The 26,122-nt window shown below is 46.6% G+C and overlaps 1 protein-coding gene across 2 annotated transcripts in view; it reads left to right on the forward strand.

Moving 5' to 3' along the window:
* Nucleotides 1-5,330: 5,330 nt before the first annotated feature.
* Nucleotides 5,331-26,122, forward strand: part of IQGAP1 (IQ motif containing GTPase activating protein 1) — a 260,950-nt gene continuing 240,158 nt past the window's right edge. The window contains exons 1-2 of one of the 2 annotated variants that reach the window (XM_056572118.1): nt 5,407-5,456; nt 7,535-7,578. Coding sequence is in view for 1 of the 2 variants with exons in the window: in XM_056572114.1 (XP_056428089.1) it covers nt 5,369-5,456 (88 nt within the window). In the remaining variant the exon portion in view is untranslated. Of the gene's footprint in view, nt 5,457-7,534; nt 7,579-26,122 lie in introns of both variants that reach the window. The other variant, XM_056572114.1, reaches the window with a different exon arrangement.

Raw genomic sequence — 26,122 nt, forward strand, 5'->3', positions numbered from 1 at the left:
ATCAACGACCACCCAAATAACAGTGTTGCCACGGGAAGGGGGTAAATCAGTAATAAAATCCATACCAATCAGAGACCAAGGCTGTTCGGGGACAGGCAGGGGATGAAGAAAACCAGCGGGCTTCTGGCGAGGAGTCTTATCCCGGGCACAGATAGTGCAGGCTCGCACAAAGTCCACAACATCCGTCTCCAGAGTCGGCCACCAATAGAAGCGGGAGATGAGTTGCAGAGATTTCTTGATGCCCACATGACCTGCGAGATGGGAGGAGTGACCCCATTTGAGGATTCCGAGGCGTTGGCGTGGAGAAACAAAGGTCTTTCCTGGAGGAGTTTGCCTGATGAAGGCAGGAGAAGTGGAGATCAGGCAGTCAGGTGGAATGATGTGTTGCGGAGAGAGTTCAACTTCTGAGGCATCCGAGGAACGAGAGAGAGCATCGGCCCTAATGTTCTTATCGGCAGGACGAAAGTGAATCTCAAAATTAAACCGGGCAAAGAACAGAGACCACCGGGCCTGGCGAGGATTCAGCCGTTGGGCAGACTGGAGGTAGGAGAGGTTCTTGTGGTCGGTGTAAATAATAACTGGAAATCTTGATCCCTCCAGCAGATGCCTCCATTCCTCAAGTGCTAATTTAATGGCTAGAAGCTCTCGATCCCCGATGGAGTAGTTCCTCTCCGCCGGAGAGAAGGTCCTAGAAAAAAAACCACAAGTGACGGCATGCCCGGAAGAATTTTTCTGTAGAAGAACAGCTCCAGCTCCCACTGAGGAGGCATCAACCTCCAGTAGGAAGGGTTTGGAAGGGTCAGGTCTGGAGAGCACGGGAGCCGAAGAAAAGGCAGACTTGAGTCGTTTAAAGGCGTCTTCCGCTTGAGGAGGCCAGGACTTGGGATCGGCATTTTTTTTGGTTAAAGCCACGATAGGAGCCACAAGGGTAGAAAAATGTGGAATAAATTGCCTGTAATAATTGGCGAACCCCAAAAAGCGTTGGATAGCACGGAGTCCGGAGGGGCGTGGCCAATCTAAGACGGCAGAGAGTTTGTCTGGATCCATTTGTAGTCCCTGGCCAGAGACCAAATATCCTAGAAAAGGAAGAGATTGGCATTCAAACAGACATTTCTCAATTTTAGCATAGAGTTGATTGTCACGAAGTCTCTGAAGAACCATACGGACATGCTGGCGGTGTTCTTCTAGATTGGCCGAAAAAATTAGGATATCATCCAGATATACAACAACACAGGAGTATAACAGATCACGAAAAATTTCATTAACAAAGTCTTGGAAGACAGCAGGGGCATTGCACAGGCCAAAGGGCATGACCAGATACTCAAAGTGTCCATCTCTGGTGTTAAATGCTGTTTTCCACTCATCCCCCTCTCTGATGCGGATGAGGTTATAGGCGCCTCTTAAGTCCAATTTAGTAAAGATGTGGGCACCTTGGAGGCGATCAAAGAGTTCAGAGATGAGGGGTAGGGGGTAGCGGTTCTTAACCGTGATTTTATTAAGACCGCGGTAGTCAATGCAAGGACGTAGGGAGCCATCTTTTTTGGACACAAAGAAAAATCCGGCTCCGGCAGGAGAGGAGGATTTACGGATAAAGCCCTTTTTTAAATTTTCCTGGACGTATTCAGACATGGCAAGAGTCTCTGGGGCAGAGAGAGGATAAATTCTGCCCCGGGGTGGAGTAGTGCCCGGGAGGAGGTCGATAGGACAATCATAAGGCCTGTGAGGAGGTAGAGTCTCCGCTTGTTTTTTGCAGAAAACATCCGCGAAGTCCATATAGGCCTTAGGGAGACCGGTTACTGGAGGAACCACAGAGTCACGGCAAGGGTTACTGGGAACCGGTTTTAGACAGTCCTTGGAACAAGAGGGCCCCCAACTCTTGATCTCCCCAGTGGACCAATCCAGGGTTGGGGAATGAAGTTGAAGCCAGGGAAGTCCAAGGAGAATTTCCGAGGTGCAATTGGGGAGGACCAAAAGTTCAATCCTCTCGTGATGAGATCCGATGCTCATTAGAAGGGGCTCCGTGCGGAAACGTATGGTACAGTCCAATCTTTCATTGTTTACACAATTGATGTAAAGGGGTCTGGCGAGACTGGTCACTGGGATGTTGAACCTGTTGACGAGAGAGGCCAAAATAAAATTTCCTGCAGATCCAGAGTCCAAGAAGGCCACTGTAGAGAAGGAGAAGGCAGAGGCAGACATCCGCACAGGCACAGTAAGACGTGGAGAAGCAGAGTAGACATCAAGGATTGTCTCACCTTTGTGCGGAGTCAGCGTACGTCTTTCCAGGCGGGGAGGACGGATAGGACAATCCCTCAGGAAGTGTTCGGTACTAGCACAGTACAGGCAGAGGTTCTCCATGCGGCGTCGTGTCCTCTCTTGAGGTGTCAGGCGAGACCGGTCGACCTGCATAGCCTCCACGGCGGGAGGCACAGGAACAGATTGCAGGGGACCAGAGGAGAGAGGAGCCGAGGAGAAGAAACGCCTCGTGCGAACAGAGTCCATATCTTGGCGGAGCTCCTGACGCCTTTCGGAAAAACGCATGTCAATGCGAGTGGCTAGGTGAATAAGTTCATGAAGATTAGCAGGCATTTCTCGTGCGGCCAGAACATCTTTAATGTTGCTGGATAGGCCTTTTTTAAAGGTCGCGCAGAGGGCCTCATTGTTCCAGGATAATTCTGAAGCAAGAGTACGGAATTGTACGGCATACTCGCCAACGGAAGAATTACCCTGGACCAGGTTCAACAGGGCAGTCTCAGCAGAAGAGGCTCGGGCAGGTTCCTCAAAGACACTTCGGATTTCCGAGAAGAAGGAGTGTATGGAGGCAGTGACGGGGTCATTGCGGTCCCAGAGCGGTGTGGCCCAAGACAGGGCTTTTCCAGACAGAAGGCTGACTACGAAAGCCACCTTAGACCTTTCAGTGGGAAACAGGTCCGACATCATCTCCAGATGCAGGGAACATTGGGAAAGAAAGCCACGGCAAAACTTAGAGTCCCCATCAAATTTATCCGGCAAGGATAGGCGTAGACCAGGAGCGGCCACTCGCTGCGGAGGAGGTGCAGGAGCTGGCGGAGGAGATGACTGCTGAAGCTGTGGTAGTAACTGCTGTAGCATAACGGTCAGTTGAGACAGCTGTTGGCCTTGTTGCGCTATCTGTTGTGACTGCTGGGCGACCACCGTGGTGAGGTCAGCGACAACTGGCAGAGGAACTTCAGCGGGATCCATGGCCGGATCTACTGTCACGATGCCGGCTGGCAGGTAGTGGATCCTCTGTGCCAGAGAGGGATTGGCGTGGACCGTGCTAGTGGACCGGTTCTAAGTCACTACTGGTTTTCACCAGAGCCCGCCGCAAAGCGGGATGGTCTTGCTGCGGCGGTAGTGACCAGGTCGTATCCACTAGCAACGGCTCACCTCTCAGGCTGCTGAAGATAGGCGCGGTACAAGGGAGTAGACAGAAGCAAGGTCGGACGTAGCAGAAGGTCGGGGCAGGCAGCAAGGATCGTAGTCAGGGGCAACGGCAGGAGGTCTGGAACACAGGCTAGGAACACACAGGAAACGCTTTCACTGGCACAATGGCAACAAGATCCGGCAAGGAAGTGCAGGGGAAGTGAGGTGATATAGGGAAGTGCACAGGTGAAGACACTAATTGGAATCACTGCGCCAATCAGCGGCGCAGTGGCCCTTTAAATCGCAAAGACCCGGCGCGCGCGCGCCCTAGGGAGCGGGGCCGCGCGCGCCGGGACAGGACCGAGGGAGAGCGAGTCAGGTACGGGAGCCGGGGTGCGCATCGCGAGCGGGCGCTACCCGCATCGCGAATCGCATCCCGGCTGGAAGCGGAATCGCAGCGCCCCGGGTCAGTGGATCTGACCGGAGCGCTGCAGCGGGGAGAGTGTAGCGAGCGCTCCGGGGAGGAGCGGGGACCCGGAGCGCTCGGTGTAACAAACCTAAGGTAGCTGTTGTTTCCATTCTTACAATTCATTCTAAATGGAACAGATATTGGAAAAAAGACAGCTCCCAAACTGTTTCTAAAGCAAAGGGGTATTAGTAACGCATGTAATCTACTCTTTTAAAATTTTATTTTTAAACAAAAAGGAATAAAAGCATGTAAAATCTACTACTGTAAACGATGCTTTAAAAAGATTGCAAAAAAACTGCTTTATGAGGGTGTTTTCACACAAAGCATTTTTCTGAAAAATGTCGGAAAGAAAACACCACCTGGAAGTGCTTGGTGAGACTGCAGACAGATGTTCACTGGAAGTCAATAGGGAAATACAAAACACTATACCTAAAATTATTTTTTGTGTTTTTTTCTTGACTTGGGGGTTCATGATAGTTGAGTCAATGTCAGTCAATGTCCACATGCTCTTGGTGTCAAATTTTTTTCACCCACTTTGTTGGATTTTACCTGCACAAAAATGCTTTAGTAAACATGTCTTGTTTTTTAGTTGCATCTTTTTCTCTTAGTAGTTTGGGTCGACAGATATTGCTTAGGCGGAGACTTGCAGCCATAATATCTGCGTCTGTCATATGCCGGTGTGAAACTAGCCTTAGATAGACTTAGGCTGCATTCAGACAGCTAAAATGATGCAGCTTAACTAAACTAAATTTACATCAACATAAAACCCTATGGTAATCTAAGCTTGTTTTAGTTTATCCACAAGAGGATTGCAGGTTGCGGCTGTAGTATGGTTAGTAATTATTTCTGCAGTTGACCTTCATTTTGTGCCTCCATTACATTTGTCAAAAATACCAGACATAATAGCGTAGCATGCTCAAATGATGGACACCCTGCCAAAAACCTGATAGACTCCAATTTTGATAAACAAGGCCTATTATATTAATACTATATTGGTTCCGCTTAAAGGGGTATTTGGCGAGACGGCTTCTGTTCAAAAGTATGTCCATAGTGTAGTACACAAAAAATAAACCTCTAGCACCTCCGTTACTCCTTCAGTACCTCCAATGTTCTGCTCTGGTCTCCCAGTGCGGTCTTCTTTCTGCTTCTGCCAGTCACATCCAATCGTCGGACAATCGTTGACCACAGCAATGTCTCCTCCCAGCTGGCGATTGGTGGAGCTGCAGTATCATGTATTAGGCCCGTGCACTAGGATGAAGACTGAGGGGGAGATTTATCAAAACCTGTGCAGAGGAAAAGTTGCCTAGTTACCCATAGCAACCAATCAGATCCCTTCTTATATTTTTGACAAGGCCTCTGCAAAATGAAAGAAGTGATCTGATTGGTTGCTATGGGCAACTGGGCAACTTTTTCTCTGCACAGGTTTTGATAAATCTCCCCCTGAGTCCCGGGCACAATACATCACACTGCGCTCAGCCTATCGCCAGCTAAGGCAAGGCATTGCTGTGGTCGGCGATGAGCTGCGCCGCAGTGAGACTGGCAACTCCCAGAAGCTGGAAGAAGACTGCACCAGGAACCAGAGCAAAACACCAGAGCCTTGAAGGTGAGTAAAGGTTTATTTTTTATGTCCTAAGCTATGGGCATGCTTAAAAAAAAACAACAAAAAAAAACACTTCTGGTGGATAACCCCTTTAATAAGAGATATTTAATAAAGGGCGAATGAACAGTACTAAAGGTATGTCACTTATGCTATGGCCCTGTCTGAAACACCTACTGTATTTTTCGCCGTATAAGACGCACTTTTTCTTCCCCAAAACTGGGGGGAAAAAGTCGGTGCGTCTTATATGGTGAATACACCCCTATCGCGGCTGTCCCTGCGGCCATCAACGGCCGGGACCCGCGGCTAATACAGGACATCACCGATCCCAGTGATGCCCTGTATTAACCCTTCAGACGCGGTGATCAAAGCTGACCGCCGCGTCTGAAGGAAAAGTGACACTAACCCGGCTGTTCAGTCGGGCTGTTCGGGACCGCCGCGATTTCACCGCGGCGGTCCCGAACAGCCCGACTGAATAGCCGACCTTACCTGCCTCCTCGGTGTCTTCTCCGTTAAGGCATCCCCTGTATGGCCGGCGCTCTCCTTCCTCGTCATCACGTCATCACGTACGTGCGTCGGCGTGTGTAACGACGTGATGACGGCGACGGAGAGCGAGGATACCCGGCCGGCAGCAGAGACGTTCCGGAGCGACGGGGACACGGCGACAGTGATGGAGCGACATTCAGGGCAGCGGTGACGGGTCCGGAGCGGCGGGGACACGTGAGTATTACCTCCTATGCAGTGGTCTTCAATCTGCGGACCTCCAGATCTTGCAAAACTACAACTCATATATAGCCAAAAACAAAGAGACCCACAATACTAATATTATTTCAAAAAGTATGACAATCTTTATTAGACAATATAAAACAAACAATTAAAAATAATTAAAAGGCAGAGGATGACCTTAGGCAGGAGACAACAAGTGCCAGTGAACCTGGTATGGGTAATGTAGGTATTCAGTCGAGAGCATATACAATATAAAACTGGCACGGCTGCAAACTCATAATATAGTACAATATAGATATAACATCTAACATACATCAGTATAACATAGGGAGCAGCAATGCAGTATAACAGACATAAATAGGGACCCAAAATTAGTAATACCTAAAGAGACTACCTGTCATATACCCACAAGCCAGGAACACCAAGCACCAACACCCCAACGCACGTTTCGCGTATGGGCTTCGTCAGGTTCACTGGCACTTGTTGTCTCCTGCCTAAGGTCATCCTCTGCCTTTTAATTATTTTTAATTGTTTGTTTTATATTGTCTAATAAAGATTGTCATACTTTTTGAAATAATATTAGTATTGTGGGTCTCTTTGTTTTTGGCTATATATTGGTACCCCCGGGACCTACATACGGCGCTTAATGTTTGCCATGTTGTTGTTTGGCTAAATTAAAACTACAACTCCCAGCATGCCCGGACAGCGAACGGCTGGGAGTTGTAGTTTTGCAACATCTGAAGTTCCGCAGGTTGAAGACCACTATTGGGTTCAAAATCTTAAATTTTTTAGATTTTGCACCTAAAAATTGGGTGCGTGTTATACGCCGGTGCGTCCTATAGGGCGAAAAATACGGCAATTTTACATTGTGGCTGCTCTTCTATTACAAGCCCAACCCAGTAGTCAATTCACTTGCAAATAATAAACAAAGTATCCCACAATACATCAACAATTACTTTCTACCACTTTCTATTTGGTTTGGCGCTACTTAGTAAGAATTTCAGAATATTTATACATGACATATCTGTTGCAGATATTTCTGAATTTGCATGGGGCTTGTTGAATTTTAATATGTAAAACACTAGTTGAGAATAACAAATTTTTTGCTGAAGAAATTTCTGTAACAAATCCCACGTGTGAATATAGCCATGGGGAACTACATTAGCTGAATTCCTTATAGTGCTAGAAGCAAACCAGGATATAGAAGGAGTGATCTGCAGAATATCATAAGGAAGCAGAATTCTCTGTGGTCATTACAGGGGTGTGTTGACAGGCTACAGACCTTTGTTTTTAGTGGCCATTAGTTTTTATTGAGTACATGATCTTCTTATATACTGTGCTTACTATATGTCTTCTAGGAAAGGTTTTCCATCTTCCTAAAGGAAAGTAAGGCCTTTTTCAAGTAAGTATAATATGTAAGCCATTGGCGAATCAGCTCTGATTCTGAAGAACCATGGGAAGTGAATACTGTATGTTTTTGACCATGATAATGGCCCAAAAAGGCATCTATATTATGGCTGATCACTTTCAGGCCATGCTCACTTGGCAGAATGTCCACAAAAAAATTCAACAAGTACATTCTTCTGCAGCAGAGTCCCATTGGTTTCGATGGGGTTCTGCTGCACTGTCCACACAGTGGAATTTTCTGTGGTTTCCGCCACGGAAATCCTGATTTGGACAGCTGCAGAAACAATAGTCATGTCTATTTTTTCTGCGGATTCTGATCGAAAATGCATTGCCGTCTATGAGATGGTGCATTTCCAAGCGGTCCTAGCGCCTGCGTGATCATTCAAATGTGTGAAATATCTATCTGTGTTTTTGGGGCAGATATTCAGCACAGAATCAGCCATGTGAGCGAGGCCTCACACAGTATTTCTCTTAGTATTTCTAAGCCAAAACCAGAATTGAAGCCTGCCGAGAGCAAAGTGTAATGCAAACATTTGTAGCTGTTCTGTGTTTTGGACTCACTGCTAGTTTTGGCTTACAAATACTGAAACAAAATACTGACTGTAATACTGCTTGCCGAACTTTAAGATGTACTTCATAGCAATGGAGCTTTAAAAATATTAAAGTTTGGAAACATAATAGAATTATTGGATATATCCTAAAAATTGAACAATAAGCAATCATTGACTTTTTTGAATTATTGGGAAGTGGAAGAGTGGGGAGTGGACAAAGTAGACAACTCGCGTTTAATAAGCTATTTGCAAAGGTGGGATTTGAAATGAAAAAAATAAGAATGTAGGGTGAATGGTAGCTTCATTTATTCTCCTTAATGATATAATTTGAATTGTGAGGAGTTTGTAAAAATGCTATATTGTAAATGTTGGATGAATATAGGTATTAAATTTATAGGTCATTTATTTTCTCAGGGTGAGATATTTAAATTTACATAAAAGGCTATATAAATTGGGTACTGTCCCACAGAATAAAGATAACCTAATTTTTAACATGCAGTACACAACATAAAAAAATAATATCACTACCAGCACTTACCGGCAAACGCCAACAGGCGGACTGCCAAGCTCCTAATGTGATAGATAACTTGATGTGTTAACCCTATTTCTGGTGCTCCTCATATGGAACTTGGCTTGCTGCCATTCACTATACAAGATTTATTTTTACCATTATTCTTACCATTTTTCTACTGGGACTTTTTTGTTACAGTTTATTCATCTACAGGATTGGCAACAACTTCATGAAACAATTGAGAACTGTTACTTTGTTATAATAGGACTTGTTTCTACAATTTGTACCTGCAGGTCTTGTGCCATATATTTTTTTTCCATTTGATTTTGCAGGACCGGTCCTAGTCAATTTAATATTTTATGTTATTATTCTTTTATACAATTTGTCTACAATACTATATACTTATTTTTTTTCTCTCCAGGTATATATATATATATATATATATATATATATGTTATAATATATTTTATATTATACACAGCTGTAGGGCCCTGCGGCTGATTTATATATATATTATTCACACATTTGCTGTATTGATTTTATGCATATAATAAATTACATTTAGATTTGTAAACTTGCATTTTTTCAAAATTTTTGAACCATGCATCCATCATATTACCTAATTTTGGGTTAGTTTGCTGAGGACTGAGTAGCTTCTTTTTTCTAATTTCATTTTTCTTGTTCTCTTGGGTGAGAGAATTTCTCAGTTAACCTCGTAATCTGTTTTTCTGTGAGCTGCGTAATAGAAGTAATTTACAAATCTGTTTAACTTTCTGGAGCCAGTTGATATATAAAAATAATTTTTTTTTTCTTGATAACTCCTTTAATACCACTTAAAGAGACACATGTCAGATAAAAAAAAAATTATGCTTAAGGGGTTAAATATGAACAAAATATATAAAGATAAAAATAAAAATAATAATACAGCTGTGTGCAAATGTCTTTACATTGCAACAATTCAAAAGTAAATACTTTAAATGTTTGGCTACATACAGATTTTTGTAGCAGTCATGCAACCAAGACTTTTGTCCCCTTATGACTTCTTGATATTTTTTTACATGACAGTCACAGGAAACTCAGATATACATATGTCACCAGGGGCGTAACTTGTAGCTTCAGGGCCCCAATGCAAAATCTGTAACAAGGCCCCGTGTCTACTGTGCACCATTTATACTACTGGTGTTTTCTTATTAGACAGAGATGCCTGTGGGGCCCCTTAGGCACCAGAGCCAAATGCAACTGCTACCTGTGCACCCCCTATAGTAACGCCCCTGACTGTCACACGCTGATGTATTCCAGAAGTTAAAGGAACAATGAACCAACCTGTGTCACTCCAGCTCAAATCAGCTACATACATTTTTTCCCCTTCTTGTCACTTTTTCCTTTTGGTCTCTTTTTCCTTCTTGTCTCTGAATTTTTGGGCTAAATGACTTGTTCTGTCGCATAGTTAAAATCATATATATTTTATACAAACAATCCACTGTTCCCACAGGAGATAAGTGCTGTTAGGAGTCACTTATTTTTGCTGGGTGGGATATTAAAATTTTAAGATATAAAAAAAAGGTTTATGGGATATTGGAAAGACAAAAATGTAAATATCTGCAATTCTATAATGCGTTTAAAAACACTAAAGAGGGGAAAATTGTCATGATTTATTCACATGTAGCAGTATGATTTTTGTTCAAGACAATGGGGAAAATGGGGACGATTTATCAAAAATATGCCCAGAGGAAAAGTTGCTGAGTTGCCCATAGCAACCAATTAGATCGCTTCTTCTTTTTGAAAAGGCCTCTGAAAAATGAAATAATCAATCTGATTAGTTGCTATGGGCAACTCAGCAACTTTTCCTCCGGACTGGTTTTGATAAATCTCCCCCATTACATCATATAGAAAATGTTAGTCCAGGAGCTGTACAGTGATTTATATAAAGTAAAGGTGGAAGCGTTGGATAAAATGTGGGGGAACTTTGTATATAATATTGTAAAACACCTCAGTCAATGCTATGCACAAAAGTGTACAGCTGAAAATTCTCTATAGATTATTTAATTAATTGGATGTAAAACAAGCTGGTGGGCGGTCCACTCTGGGTATTCCTGTTATGGAAAAGGATTAGAAAGTTTTACTTGGGGAAGTGTCAAACTTTGGAAAGGAGTCTGTTGCTGGGACTATTGGCATATGCTAAACTGATGGTTATGCCTAAATGATTTGATAAGGAAAACTTGTCCATTGTGTAAAGAATATCTTATTCTAGTCGAGAGAATGAAAGGATATAAATTAGCCAGAGCAAAGAAAAAAAAAAAAGGATTTTGTTATTATCTGTTTATTGTGGTGTTGGGTGAGGGTAATGTTTGGATTAACCTTTTTGTGACAGCCTTGCATCGTAGTACTTGAGGACCAAGGGCGTACCTGGACCAGGGCCCATTACTGGGGTTTGAAGCATGCCCACGAGCTGAGCACGCTTCAAACTCTGTGGGTCCCGACTGCTATCAGCAGCCAGGACCCAGGGTTAATGCCAGGCACTGCTGATCGGCCGATGCCCAGCATTAACCCTTTAGAAGCTGCTAGCAAAGTTGATTGTGGCATCTAAAACGAAAGAAAAAGTATCCCAGCAGCTCATTGGAGCTGATCAGGACCATTGCGGTGAAACCGCGATGTCCCGATCAGCTAAGAGGATGGTGGGAGGGCCCTTACCTGCCTCCTCACTGTCCAATTGGTGCTCTGATGTCCCCAGCCAGGCTCTGCAGGCTGGAACAGCAGAGCACAGATTACACTGATCAATACTATGCTATATAGCATTGATCAGTATATGCAATCAGAAGATTGCATGGTATAGCCCCCATAGTGAATAAAAGTGAATTAACCCCTTCCTAAGAAAAACTTTTTAAATCCCCCCTTTTTTAAATAAAATAAAAAATAATCATATGTGGTACCGTCACAAGCGTAAATGTCCGATCTATTAAAACAATAAAGTCCAAAATTGTGCATTTTTGGTCACTTCATATGCCGTAAAAAAATGATCAAAAAGTCCCATCAAAACAAAAACAGTGCCAAGAAAAACTACAGACTACGGCCCTCATAAAGTCTGTATGTGGAAAAATAAAAAAGTTATAGAGGTCAGAAGATGACAATTTTAAACATACAAATTTTGGTGTATGTAGCTTGGATTTCTTTTTAAGAAGTACAATAAAATAAAACCTACATAAATTGGGTATCCTTGTAAACGTATAGACCTACAGAATAAAAGGTTTCATTTTTACTGAAAAGTCCACTGCGTAGAACTGGAGGCCCCCAAAAGTTACAAAATTGTGTTTTTTTTTTGTTCTTTTACCCCACAAATAACTTTTTTTTTTAGTATTGCTGCAGATTAAGTTATAAAATAAGTCATGTCATTACAAAGTGCAATTGGTGACACAAAAAACAAGACCTTTTATGGGTCTATGTCACGATGCCGGCTGGCAGGAGGTGGATCCTCTGTGCCAGAGAGGGATTGGCGTGGACCGTGCTAGTGGACCGGTTCTAAGTCACTACTGGTATTCACCAGAGCCCGCCGCAAAGCGGGATGGTCTTGCTGCGGCGGTAGTGACCAGGTCGTATCCACTAGCAACGGCTCAACCTCTCTGACTGCTGAAGATAGGCGCGGTACAAGGGAGTAGACAGAAGCAAGGTCGGACGTAGCAGAAGGTCGGGGCAGGCAGCAAGGATCGTAGTCAGGGGCAACGGCAGGAGGTCTGGAACACAGGCTAGGAACACACAAGGGAACGCTTTCACTGGCACAATGGCAACAAGATCCGGCGAGGGAGTGCAGGGGAAGTGAGGTATATATATGGAGTGCACAGGTGAACACACTAATTAGAACCACTGCGCCAATCAGCGGCGCAGTGGCCCTTTAAATCGCAGAGACCCGGCGCGTGCGCCCTAGGGAGCGGGGCCGCGCGCGCCGGGACAGGACCGACGGAGAGCGAGTCAGGTACGGGAGCCGGGGTGCGCATCGCGAGCGGGCGCCACCCGCATCGCGAATCGCATCCCGGCTGGAGGCGGTATCGCAGCGCACCCGGTCAGTGGATCTGACCGGGGCGCTGCAGTAACGAGAGTGTAGCGAGCGCTCCGGGGAGGAGCGGGGACCCGGAGCGCTCGGCGTAACAGTACCCCCCCCCCCCCTTGGGTCTCCCCCTCTTCTTTGAGCCTGAGAACCTGAGGACCAGACTTTTATCTAGGATATTGTCCTCAGGTTCCCAGGATCTCTCTTCAGGACCACAGCCCTCCCAGTCAACCAAAAAAAAGGTTTTCCCTCTGACCTTTTTGGAGGCCAGTATCTCCTTTACAGGATAGATGTCCGAAGAACCGGAGACAGGAGTGGGAGAAATAAGTTTAGGAGAGAAACGGTTGAGGATGAGTGGTTTAAGAAGAGAGACATGAAAGGCATTAGGAATACGAAGAGAAGGAGGAAGAAGAAGTTTGTAAGAGACAGGGTTAATCTGGCACAAAACTTTGAAAGGACCAAGATAGCGTGGTCCCAATTTGTAGCTGGGAACACGGAAGCGGACATATTTAGCGGAGAGCCATACCTTGTCTCCGGGAGAAAAAATTGGGGGAGCTCTTCTTTTCTTATCAGCAAACTTCTTCATGCGTGATGAAGCCTGTAAGAGAGAATTTTGGGTCTCTTTCCATATGGTGGAAAGATCACGAGTTATTTCATCCACAGCGGGCAAACCAGAGGGCAAGGGAGTAGGGAGGGGGGGGAAGAGGGTGACTGCCGTACACCACGAAAAATGGGGATTTGGAAGAAGATTCAGAGACTCTGAAGTTATACGAGAATTCGGCCCATGGTAGAAGATCTGCCCAGTCATCCTGGCGGGAGGAAACAAAATGCCGTAAATAATCACCCAGGACCTGGTTAATTCTTTCTACTTGCCCATTGGATTGAGGATGATAAGCAGAAGAAAAGTTTAATTTAATCTTGAGTTGTTTACAGAGAGCCCTCCAGAATTTTGACACGAATTGGACGCCTCTATCCGAGACGATCTGCGTGGGCAACCCGTGAAGACGAAAAATGTGTACAAAAAATTGTTTTGCCAACTGAGGCGCTGAAGGAAGACCAGGAAGAGGAATAAAATGTGCCATCTTGGAAAATCGATCAACAACCACCCAAACAACAGTGTTGCCACGGGATGGGGGTAAGTCTGTAATAAAGTCCATACCAATCAGAGACCAAGGCTGTTCGGGGACAGGCAGAGGGTGAAGGAGACCAGCAGGCTTCTGGCGAGGAGTCTTGTCCCGGGCACAGACAGTGCAGGCCCGCACAAAATCAACAACATCCGTCTCCAGAGTCGGCCACCAATAGAAACGAGAGATGAGTTGCACGGATTTTTTGATGCCCGCATGGCCTGCGAGATGGGAGGAGTGACCCCATTTGAGGATTCCGAGGCGTTGGCGTGGAGAGACGAAGGTCTTCCCTGGAGGAGTTTGCCTGATGGAGGCTGGAGAAGTGGAGATCAGGCAGTCAGGAGGAATGATGTGTTGCGGAGAGAGCTCTACTTCCGAGGCATCCGAGGAACGAGAGAGAGCATCGGCCCTGATGTTCTTATCGGCAGGGCGAAAGTGAATTTCAAAATGAAACCGGGCAAAGAACAGAGACCACCTGGCCTGGCGAGGATTCAGCCGTTGGGCAGACTGGAGATAGGAGAGATTCTTGTGATCGGTGTAAATAATAACTGGAAATTTAGATCCCTCCAGCAGATGCCTCCATTCCACAAGTGCTAATTTAATGGCCAGTAGCTCTCGATCCCCGATGGAGTAGTTCCTCTCCGCCGGAGAGAAGGTCCTAGAAAAAAAACCACAGGTAACAGCATGCCCGGAAGAATTTTTTTGTAGAAGAACCGCTCCAGCTCCTACTGAGGAGGCATCAACCTCCAATAGGAAGGGTTTAGATGGGTCAGGTCTGGAGAGCACAGGAGCAGAAGAAAAGGCCGACTTGAGCCGTTTAAAGGCGTCTTCCGCTTGAGGAGACCAGGACTTAGGATTGGCATTCTTCTTGGTTAAAGCCACGATAGGAGCCACAATGGTGGAAAAATGTGGAATAAATTGTCTGTAATAATTGGCGAACCCCAAAAAACGTTGGATAGCACGGAGTCCAGAGGGGCGTGGCCAATCTAAGAAGGCAGAGAGTTTGTCTGGATCCATTTGTAGTCCCTGGCCAGAGACCAAGTATCCTAGGAAAGGAAGAGATTGACATTCAAACAGACATTTCTCCATTTTGGCATAAAGTTGATTGTCACGAAGTCTCTGAAGAACCATGCGGACATGCTGGCGGTGTTCTTCTAGGTTGGCAGAAAAAATCAGAATATCGTCCAGATACACAACAACACAGGAATATAAGAGATCACGAAAAATTTCATTAACAAAGTCTTGGAAGACGGCAGGGGCATTGCACAGGCCAAAGGGCATGACCAGATACTCAAAGTGTCCATCTCTAGTGTTAAATGCCGTTTTCCATTCATCCCCCTCCCTGATGCGGATGAGATTATAAGCACCTCTTAAGTCCAGTTTGGTAAAGATGTGGGCACCTTGGAGGCGATCAAAGAGTTCTGAGATAAGAGGTAGAGGGTAGCGGTTCTTTACCGAGATTTTATTAAGACCGCGGTAGTCAATGCAAGGACGTAGGGAGCCATCTTTTTTGGACACAAAGAAAAATCCAGCTCCGGCAGGAGAGGAGGATTTGCGGATAAACCCCTTTTTTAAATTTTCCTGGATGTACTCAGACATAGCAAGAGTCTCTGGGGCGGACAGAGGATAAATTCTGCCCCGGGGTGGAGTAGTGCCCGGGAGGAGGTCAATAGGACAGTCATAAGGCCTGTGAGGAGGTAGAGTCTCAGCTTGTTTTTTGCAAAACACATCAGCAAAGTCCATATAGGCCTTAGGGAGACCGGTTACAGGGGGAACCACAGGGTCACGGCAGGGAGTACTGGGAACCGGTTTAAGGCAGTCCTTGAAACAAGAGGTACCCCAGCTCTTGATCTCCCCCGTGGACCAATCCAGGGTTGGGGAATGGCGTTGGAGCCACGGTAGTCCAAGGAGAATTTCGGAAGTGCAATTGGGGAGGACCAAGAACTCAATTTTTTCTTGATGAGGTCCGATGCACATTAGAAGGGGCTCCGTGCGGTAACGTATGGTACAGTCCAATCTTTCATTGTTAACACAATTGATGTAGAGGGGCCTGGCGAGACTGGTTACCGGGATGTTGAACCTGTTGATGAGAGAGGCCAAAAAAAAGTTTCCTGCAGATCCGGAATCCAAGAAGGCCATAGTAGAGAAGGAGAAGATGGAGGAAGATATCCGCACAGGCACAGTAAGACGTGGAGAAGCAGAGTAGACATCAAGGACTGTCTCACTTTTGTGCGGAGTCTGCGTGCGTCTTTCCAGGCGGGGAGGACGGATAGGACAATCCTTCAGGAAGTGTTCGGTACCGGCACAGTACAGGCAGAGATTCTCCATGCGGCGTCGTGTCCTCTCTTGAGGTGTCAGGCGAGACCGGTCAACTTGCATAGCCTCCACGGCGGGAGGCACAGGAACGGATTGCAGAGGACCAGAGGAGAGAGGAGCCGGGGAGAAAAAACGCCTCGTGCGAACAAAGTCCATATCCTGGCGGAGCTCCTGACGCCTTTCGGAAAAACGCATGTCAATGCGAGTGGCAAGATGAATGAGTTCATGTAGATTAGCAGGAATTTCTCGTGCGGCCAGAACATCTTTAATGTTGCTGGATAGGCCTTTTTTAAAGGTCGCGCAGAGGGCCTCATTATTCCAGGATAGTTCAGAAGCAAGAGTACGGAATTGTATGGCGTACTCGCCAACGGAAGAATTACCCTGGACCAGGTTCAGCAGGGCAGTCTCAGCAGAGGAGGCTCGGGCAGGTTCCTCAAAGACACTACGAATTTCCGAGAAGAAGGAGTGTACAGAGGCAGTGACGGGGTCATTGCGGTCCCAGAGCGGTGTGGCCCATGACAGAGCTTTCCCAGACAGAAGGCTGACTACGAAAGCCACCTTAGACCTTTCAGTAGGAAACTGGTCCGACATCATCTCCAAGTGCAGAGAACATTGTGAAAGAAAGCCACGGCAAAACTTAGAGTCCCCATCAAATTTATCCGGCAAGGATAGTCGTAGGCCTGAAGCGGCCACTCGCTGCGGAGGAGGTGCAGGAGCTGGCGGAGGAGATGATTGCTGAAGCTGTGGTAGTAGCTGCTGTAGCATCACGGTCAGTTGAGACAGCTGGTGGCCTTGCTGCGCTATCTGTTGTGACTGCTGGGCGACCACCGTGGTGAGGTCAGCGACAACTGGCAGAGGTACTTCAGCGGGATCCATGGCCGGATCTACTGTCACGATGCCGGCTGGCAGGAGGTAGATCCTCTGTGCCAGAGAGGGATTGGCGTGGACCGTGCTAGTGGACCGGTTCTAAGTCACTACTGGTATTCACCAGAGCCCGCCGCAAAGCGGGATGGTCTTGCTGCGGCGGTAGTGACCAGGTCGTATCCACTAGCAACGGCTCAACCTCTCTGACTGCTGAAGATAGGCGCGGTACAAGGGAGTAGACAGAAGCAAGGTCGGACGTAGCAGAAGGTCGGGGCAGGCAGCAAGGATCGTAGTCAGGGGCAACGGCAGGAGGTCTGGAACACAGGCTAGGAACACACAAGGGAACGCTTTCACTAGGCACAAGGGCAACAAGATCCGGCAAGGGAGTGCAGGGGAAGTGAGGTATATATATGGAGTGCACAGGTGAACACACTAATTAGAACCACTGCGCCAATCAGCGGCGCAGTGGCCCTTTAAATCGCAGAGACCCGGCGCGCGCGGGCCCTAGGGAGCGGGGCCGCGCGCGCCGGGACAGGACCGACGGAGAGCGAGTCAGGTACGGGAGCCGGGGTGCGCATCGCGAGCGGGCGCCACCCGCATCGCGAATCGCATCCCGGCTGGAGGCGGTATCGCAGCGCACCCGGTCAGTGGATCTGACCGGGGCGCTGCAGTAACGAGAGTGTAGCGAGCGCTCCGGGGAGGAGCGGGGACCCGGAGCGCTCGGCGTAACAGTCTATAGGTGCAAAATTAAAAGGATTATGATTTTTAGAAGGGGAAGAGGAAAAAACTAAAATTGGCCTGGTCTTTAAGGCCAAAATGGGCTTGGTCACAAGAGGGTTAATGCTGTATCTCTGGCTCTCCAATAGAGAAACATGGAGGGAGCGTGTTGGCCATAGCTTTTTGCAGTGGTCAACACGCTTCCATTCATGAGGAGAGCCGAGGCGCCATTTGGGAGATTGCTGGGGATCCCACAGGTCGGACCCCCTGCGATCTGACACTGTGGATAGGGGATATGTTATTTTATACTGGAAAACCTCTTTAAACATGAAAACATTTATAAATGAAACAATACTGCTGTGTGAATGTGGCCTTCTTGTCTTCATGTCTCTTGAAAAACAGTTTGGTATTTGTCATGCAACACAACATTTTGGGGCTAGATGACTTATTTTGTAGTTAAAATTATATATACTCTACAGTCAGGTCCATAAATATTGGGACATCGACACAATTCTAACATTTTTGGCTCTATACACCACCACAATGGATTTGAAATGAAACGAACAAGATGTGCTTTAACTGCAGATTGTCAGCTTTAGTTTGAGGGTATTTACATCCATCCAGGTGAACGGTGTAGGAATTACAACAGTTTGCATATGTGCCTCCCACTTGTTAAGGGACAAAAAGTAAATGGACAGAATAATAATCATAAATCAAACTTTCACTTTTTAATACTTGGTTGCAAATCCTTTGCAGTCAATTACAGCCTGAAATCTCGAACACATAGACATCACCAAACATTGCTGGTTTCATCCCTGGTGATGCTCTGCCAGGCCTCTACTGCAACCGTCTTCAGTCCCTGCTTGTTCTTGGAGCATTTTCCCGTCAGTTTTGTCTTCAGAAAGTGAAATGCATTCTCAAATCTGATTCAGGTCAGGTGATTGACTTGGCCATTGCATAACATTCCACTTCTTTCCCTTAAAAAACTCTTTGGTTGTTTTTGCAGTATGCTTTGGGTCATTGTCCATCTGCACTGTGAACGCCGTCCAATGAGTTCTGAAGCATTTTGCTGAATATGAGCAGATATTGCCCGAAACACTTCAGAATTCATCCTGCTGCTTTTGTCAGCAGTCACATCATCAATAAATACAAGAGAAGCAGTTCTATTGGCAGCCATACATGCCCACTATGCCACGACACTACCACCACCATGCTTCACTGATGAGGTGTATACTTAGGGTCATGTTCCTTTCCTTCTCCATACTCTTCTCTTCCCATCACTCTGGTACAAGTTGATCTTGGTCTCATCTGTCCATAGGATGTTGTTCCAGAACTGTGAAGGCTTTTTTTAGATGTTTTAGATGTTCACCAATGGTTTCCATCTTGTGGTGAACCCTCTGTATTCACTCTGGTGAAGTCTTCTCTTGATTGTTGACTTTGACACACATACACCTACCTCCTGGAGAGTGTTCTTCATTTGGCCAACTATTGTGAAGGGGGTTTTCTTCACCAGGGAAAGAATTCTTCGGTCATCCTCCACAGTTGTTTTCCTTGGTCTTCCGGGTCTTTTGGTGTTGCTGAGATCACTGATGCGTTCCTTCTTTTTAAGAATGTTCCAAACAGTTGTTTTGGCCATGCCTAATGTTTTGATTATCTCTCTGATGGGTTTGTTTAGTTTTTTCAGCCTAATGATGGCTTGCTTCACTGATAGTGACAGCTCTTTGGATCTCATCCTGAGAGTTGACAGCAACATTTTCCAAATGCAAATAGCACACTTGAAATGAACTCTGGACCTTTTATCTGCTCATTGTAATTGGGATAATGAGGGAATAACACACACCTGGACATGGAACAGCTGAGAAGCCAATTGTCAAATGTTACAAATGTTGTAATTCCTACACTGTTCACCTGATTTGGATGTAAATACCCTCAAATTAAAGCTGACAGTCTGGAGTTAAAGCACGTCTTGTTCGTTTCATTTCAAATCCATTGTGGTGGTGTATAGAGCCAAAAATTTTAGAATTGTGTCGATGTCCCAATATTTATGACTGTATTTATAAAATCCACTGTTCCCATGGGAGATAAGTGGTGTTAGGACCCTGCTTGCTGCTTATAAGCTCTCCCTATTAAAATGTGGCTGTTTATTTGATGTCTGTTAAATGTGTAAAGGCAATGGAGGACTATGAGGGGCATTTATCAACCCTTTTACCCGAGTTTTTCAGTGTAAATTTGTTGCAAAAAAGTCGCTACTGCAACACCGTGACTTTTCATGCGACAATCATCTATGCGAGCAAGAAGAGCAAGTTTGGTTTTTTTGACTACGGTACGCGGGTTTGAAAATTTTACTTGGTTTAGTCAGGTATTTATTAACTGCGATAGTCGCAGCTGCGCAATAAAATGTTGCAACGGCCATAAAAATTGACTAAATTTACTCCAGCTCCAACAGGGAGCAGGAAAAGCTACTGCCGCCCGGGCTCTGATATACTTTCTCCCTGCTACCCTCACTTCGCTACAGGGACACTGCAGTGATTTACATCCCACCCCTCTCACCTGCCAGCGCCACACAACTCCCATCTGTCTGCTAACTGTTGCAAGACTACAAGTCCCAGCATGCCCTTACAGTGAGGACACGCTGGGAGTTGTAGTCCTGTAGCAGCGGGAGCTGAGCGGCGCAGGCGGGAGACAAGGGGGGATGTATATCAGTGTCCCCATCATTATTAAGTGAGGGTAGTGGGGAGGCAGTATGAGGAGCCCGGACGGCTGCACTGTAATGTCAGCCCAGGCTCCTTACATATACCGGCGCCGCAGACTCCTAAATCCCCTGCTGTCATTTCACATTTGCCGCTGGGTCCTGTGATTGGCCAGGACCAGCAGCCAATCGGAACAGTGACATGATTGGGGGATATAGGAGTCTGTCAGGGGGGGGGGGGGGGTCCGTCAGCATACACCCCCCCTCCCCCCACCGGCCTTCACCTGCGCTGTGCCCGTCCGTAACCCCCCCCCCCGGCCTTCACCTGCACTGTTCCCTGCCTCCGCCCCCACCAGCACCCCTCTACTCCCCCCAGCCCTCCTCCCCCCGGCCTTCACCTGCACTGTGCTAGGCCTCCGCTCCCACGTCTTCGGTTGCGCCGGCCTCCGCTCCCACGTCCCTCCTTCAGTGACGTCACTCGCAGGGCGCCCAGAGAGAAGGATCGCTGCGCTGCATGGGTGAGTGTGTGTGTCTGTCTCTCTGTCTGTCTCTATCTCTGTGTGACTGTCTGTGTGTGACTGTGTGTGTGTTTGTGTGTGTGTGACTGTCTGTGTGTGTGTTTGTGTGTGTGTGACTGTGTGTGACTCTCTGTGTGTGTGTGCCTGGGCTCCCTTTGCAGGACTACAACTCCCAGCATGCCCTTACTGTAAGGACATGCTCGGAGTTGTAGTTGTGCAGTGCAGGCGAATGACAAGCTTGTCCCCTGCCCCCAGCTGTAGGACTACAACTCCCAGCATGTCCTTACTGTAAGGACATGCTGGGAGTTGTAGTCCTGCAGCTGGGGGCAGGGGACAAGCTTGTCACTTGCCCACACATCTCCTGCACCACACAACTACAACTCCCAGCATTATCACCTGCTCGCGGGAGATGTGCGAGCAGGTGATAATAAATGTACTAACCCATTTTTTTTCCTTCTCATTTCAGATCCGTGTATCCTGTGGACTCCTTCGGATTCGGTGGACTACTTTGATGACCAGCGTTTTTCTTTGTTTGATTTTAATAAAATGGTTAATGAGGGCTTGTGGGTGAGTGTTTTTTGTAATAATTATTTTTTTAAACCTGTTGTGTTTTTTCCTTACTTTACTTGACAGGCTTAGTTGTGGAAGCTGTCTTATAGACGGAGTCCATTACTATGCTGGGCTTAGCGTTAGCCACAAAAACAGCTAGCGCTAACCCCCAAATATTACCCCTGTACCCAAGGCCACAGGGGTGCCAGGAAGAGCCGGTACCAACAGGCCCGGAGCGTCAAAAATGGCGCACCTGGGCCTAGGCGGTAACAGGCTGGCGTTATTTAGGCTGGGGAGGGCCAGTAACAATGGTCCTCGCCCACCCTGGTAACGTCAGGCTGTTACTGTTTGGTTGGTATTTGGCTGAGAATAAAAATAGGGGGGACCCTATGTGTTTTTTTTTATAAATAATTAAATATTTAAAAAAAAACACATAGGGTCCCACCTATTTTTATTCTCAGCCAAATACCAACCAAACAGTAACAGCCTGACGTTACCAGGAATGGCGAGGACCATTGTTACTGGCCCTCCCCAGCCTAAATAACGCCAGCCTGTTACCGCCTAGGCCCAGGTGCGCCATTTTTGACGCTCCGGGCCTGTTGGTACCGGCTCTTCCCGGCACCCCTTTTGATGTTGGGTATCGGGGTAATAATTGGGGGTTAGCGCTAGCTGTTTTTGTGGCTAACGCTAAGCCCGGCTTAGTAATGGACTCCGTCTGTAAGATAGCTTCCACTACCAAGCCTGTCCAGTAAGTAAAAAAAAAAAAAAAAAAAACACAACAGGTTTAAAAAAAATTTATTACAAAAAACACTCCCCCACAAGCCCTCGTTAATCATTTTATTAACATCAAGCAAAAATGCTGGTCGTCGAAGTAGTCCACTGAATCCGAAGGAGTCCACAGGATACACGGATCTGTAGAAGAAGTAACAAAAAAATAAAAATAAAAAGAAGAAAGTACATTTAGGGAGAAAAAACAGTGTTAAAAAATGTAATAAACACACACACACACACACACACACACATATATATATATATATATATACACTTTTTTTTTTCAAAGCTGCATAGTGGTGTTCTGTAGTGATTATTTGGTTTTTGCTTATATGTGCTAAAAAAAATGATATTTAAAAGATATTTCTTGGTTTTTGCTCATGTAAGCCAAATTTATCAACCCCCTGTGATAGTATGATAAATATGTCATACATATGCAAAAAAATAGCAAGAAAAAAATGACTACAGAACATGCTTACCAAAGCAACGATGATAAATGTCCCCGTATGTTCACATGCGGCGCAGCATTTAGGTTACGATCACACTGGGAATTCTCCGCTGCTGAAAATCTGCAGTGTGAACAGGTCCATGAAAGCTAATTCACACCAATGGTAATGTTCACAATGTGTATATGTATGATTACCCCCTGCCAGCACACAGCAGGGACATGCCATTCTATTCTCTGCTGCTCATCTCTGTATCTGACAGAGAGGAGCAGCGGAGAATGGAGGGACCTGTCTCCCCTGTGCGCTGTTATAGAGCTCCATTCCCCGCTGCTGCCGGTACCTGACCTGTTCCCTCTGTGCGCTGCTTCATTCATTCATCGCCGCCACCGCCAGTTCCCAACATGTCCCTGCAGCTGCCCTGCTCCAAGCGCAATCAGAGTGCACAGTGGGGACATGTCTGTCTATTCTCCACTGTTTATCTCCATACTCGATGCTGTGAGCTATGATTGCACTTGAGCAGGGCATCAGCGGGGACATATTGGGCGGCAGTGGGGAATATATGAATGAGGCAGCGCATTGGGGGTACAGGTCAGGTACCGGCGGCGGGGAATTGAGCGCTATAACAGCACACAGGGGGGACAGGTCCTTCCATTCTCCACTGCTCCTCTGTCAAATACGGAGATGAGCAGCAGGGAATGGAATGACATGTCCCTGCTTTGCGCTGTGAGAGCGCTAAAAGATGACCTGGCAGCAGGCGGGGGGGAATCATACATATAAACATGGGGGGAATAAAATGAATATACTTAAAGGGGAATGTGATTATATAATAAGCAACTCTGAAGTTTAAAAACCCAGCCGGGAGCCCTGAATGGCTCATCCTTTACCGGCCATTCAGGGCTCCCGGTGGGGAATTTAAAAATGAAAGTAAAAGACATCATACATCGCAGGGGAGTGGAGCATGCATCCCACCCCCCTGTTTAATAACTTCTGATCGCATCGGGTCCCAGAAGGGAGACCTGGTGCGATCAATTCCTCAGCCCCTGTACTACAACCCCCATCATGGAATAGTCTGTTTCATGATGGGGGTAGTAGTACAAACACTAATGTAGCCTCCCCAGCAGACTCCCGCAGCCGGGGGAACTACTACTCTCATCATGGAAACAAGTCTGTTCCATGATGGGAGTAGTAGTAGTCCTGGCTGTGGGAATCTGTAGGCAGAGGTGTTAAAATGGCCGTACGTGATGGATGTTATAACGGGTCTTATCTGATGAATATCCTGTTATTTTGACGGACGTTATTCAGCCGTTAGCATCCGTTATTTTATCCGTTATTATACATCCGTTTTTATACAGAAAACAGATGTTTAACAACGGATGAATACTCATAATGTGAAAGTAGCCTAAGCTCATGTGTAGGCCTGGCCTGCGATGACAACAAGTTCCTCATCTGCCATGTATTCTATCTATGAATGCGCTGTACACATTGAATACCTGGATTACAGTTTTCCTGTATTAAAATTATGAATCCGAAAAGCATGGGGGTTACTAGTTCAGCTGCCATATTCATGCGTTTTATCGGCTCCACTTTGTATACCTCAGAATTCAATAATAGCACACGTAGCAAAGTTTTAGTTTCCAAATTTGCCAATTTAACTTATTTTTATGTACAGAGTATAATATTTATATACAATGTATCACTATAAAAAACAGTCTCTTATAAAACATGAAGTGCTAGGGCAATCTCTCCTCAGTGTTCCTTCACGTCAGATTAAGGGCGCAGTCCCACAGCAGATTTTTACTTTCATGCCACTGATTTAGCCATGTTTACGGATGTGGATTAGTTCTGCGGAGTCTGCGCCAGAATTGAAACAAACCCGACCAACTCTCCATTTTACTTGGAAAACCCGAAAAAGCGGCATGGCCATGGGGAAAGTCGGTGTGGTCACAAAAGGGGTGTGTTCCTGACATTTTCACACACAAAAAAAAAAAAAATATATATATATTTACTAAGGTTTCTACAGAAAATGTGGTGGATTTGAGCTGATGAAAACCCTACAGATCAGAACATGTGCAAAAAAAAAAAAAAAAAAAAAAGCAAAATGTAGGGAAAAGTGCAAGATGTAGGGAAGCCTTAGTAAATACTGTGGGAGTGGGGGTGTCTGCAGGGGACCTGGGCTCCATTCTTGTGGATCGCTGCACTGTGGAGGTAGGTGCCTCTCCGGCCCTGTTTCACCCTATACCTCCATCTGGGACTGCCTCTCCTCCTCTGGACCCCCTCATAACATCCTCGGCCCTGCTAGGCCCGGACCCCAGGGACTCAGGGTATTCGCCTGGAGCTGTGCTGTTTAAAGGGCCATCGCCTCAGTTCCTGCCCCATACCCAGACACAGGGCTTGTCACCTACAGTCCCCTTGGCCTCCTTCTCGGCTCCTCTAGTGCCTGGGCCCTCTGCTGGAGTTCCAGGTTCTGACAACCTTGTTGCTGAAGTTGCTGGGACTGATCCCCCTGGGGCCCTTATCCCTTGCACCTCTCCTAAACCGCAGAGGAATATGTCTGCCTCCAGGAACTCGGCTGGGCGCCCTGGGGCACCCACCCCTTGGAACACACTCACACAGCCTCAGGAGGCTCCTTCTTTGTCTGTTGCGCCCGGTGGCTGGGAGGCTGGCCTGGATTCCGAGTTGGAGTGTTCGGGGGTCCCTGCTCCTATCCCGGCTACCCCTGACCTCTCTCTATTGCTTTCTCAATTACCGACAAAGGGGGACTTCAAGACTCTTATTGCTGAAGTCAGAGAGGCCTGCAGGGCCGAAATAGCGGATATGCGCCAAGATCTCCAACATGTCTCAGGCCGAGTGGACGATTTAGAAGAAGCTCATGACTCTACTAGGTCCTACATTGCTAACCTGCATGAAACCGTCTCTGCTCAATCTGCGTTTCTGGGTGACCTGCATTCGCATGTGGAAGACCTTGACAACAGGGGTAGGAGAAATAATATTAGGGTCCGTGGATTGCCTGAGGCTACCCGGGACGAAGATCTTCATGCTACTCTGGAAGCTATCTTCAACTTGATCCTGGGTGAACCCTCGTCCCACAAGATTGCACTGGATCGAGCCCACCGGGCCCTCCGCCCTCGCCCTACCTCTGGCCCTCCAAGGGATGTGATTTGTTGTGTCAATGACTTTCAACTGAAGGAGAGAATTATGGCTAAATCACGCACCCTTCGGGACTTTGATTTTGATGGGGCACCTATCCAGCTGTTCCAGGATCTCTCCTGGATTACCCTACGTAAGCGCAAGATGTTGCAGCCTCTCCTGTCATCTCTACGCTCGGCACAGATTCCCTACAGATGGTCCTTCCCGTTTGCTCTCCAAGCCCGTCGGGATGGACGCTCTGCAGTTCTACGTTCACATGCTGATATCCCGGAGTTCTGTGCAGTCTTAGATCTCCAA

This window comes from Hyla sarda, chromosome 4 (assembly GCF_029499605.1).
Source record: "Hyla sarda isolate aHylSar1 chromosome 4, aHylSar1.hap1, whole genome shotgun sequence".
Classification (NCBI taxonomy): domain Eukaryota; kingdom Metazoa; phylum Chordata; class Amphibia; order Anura; family Hylidae; genus Hyla; species Hyla sarda.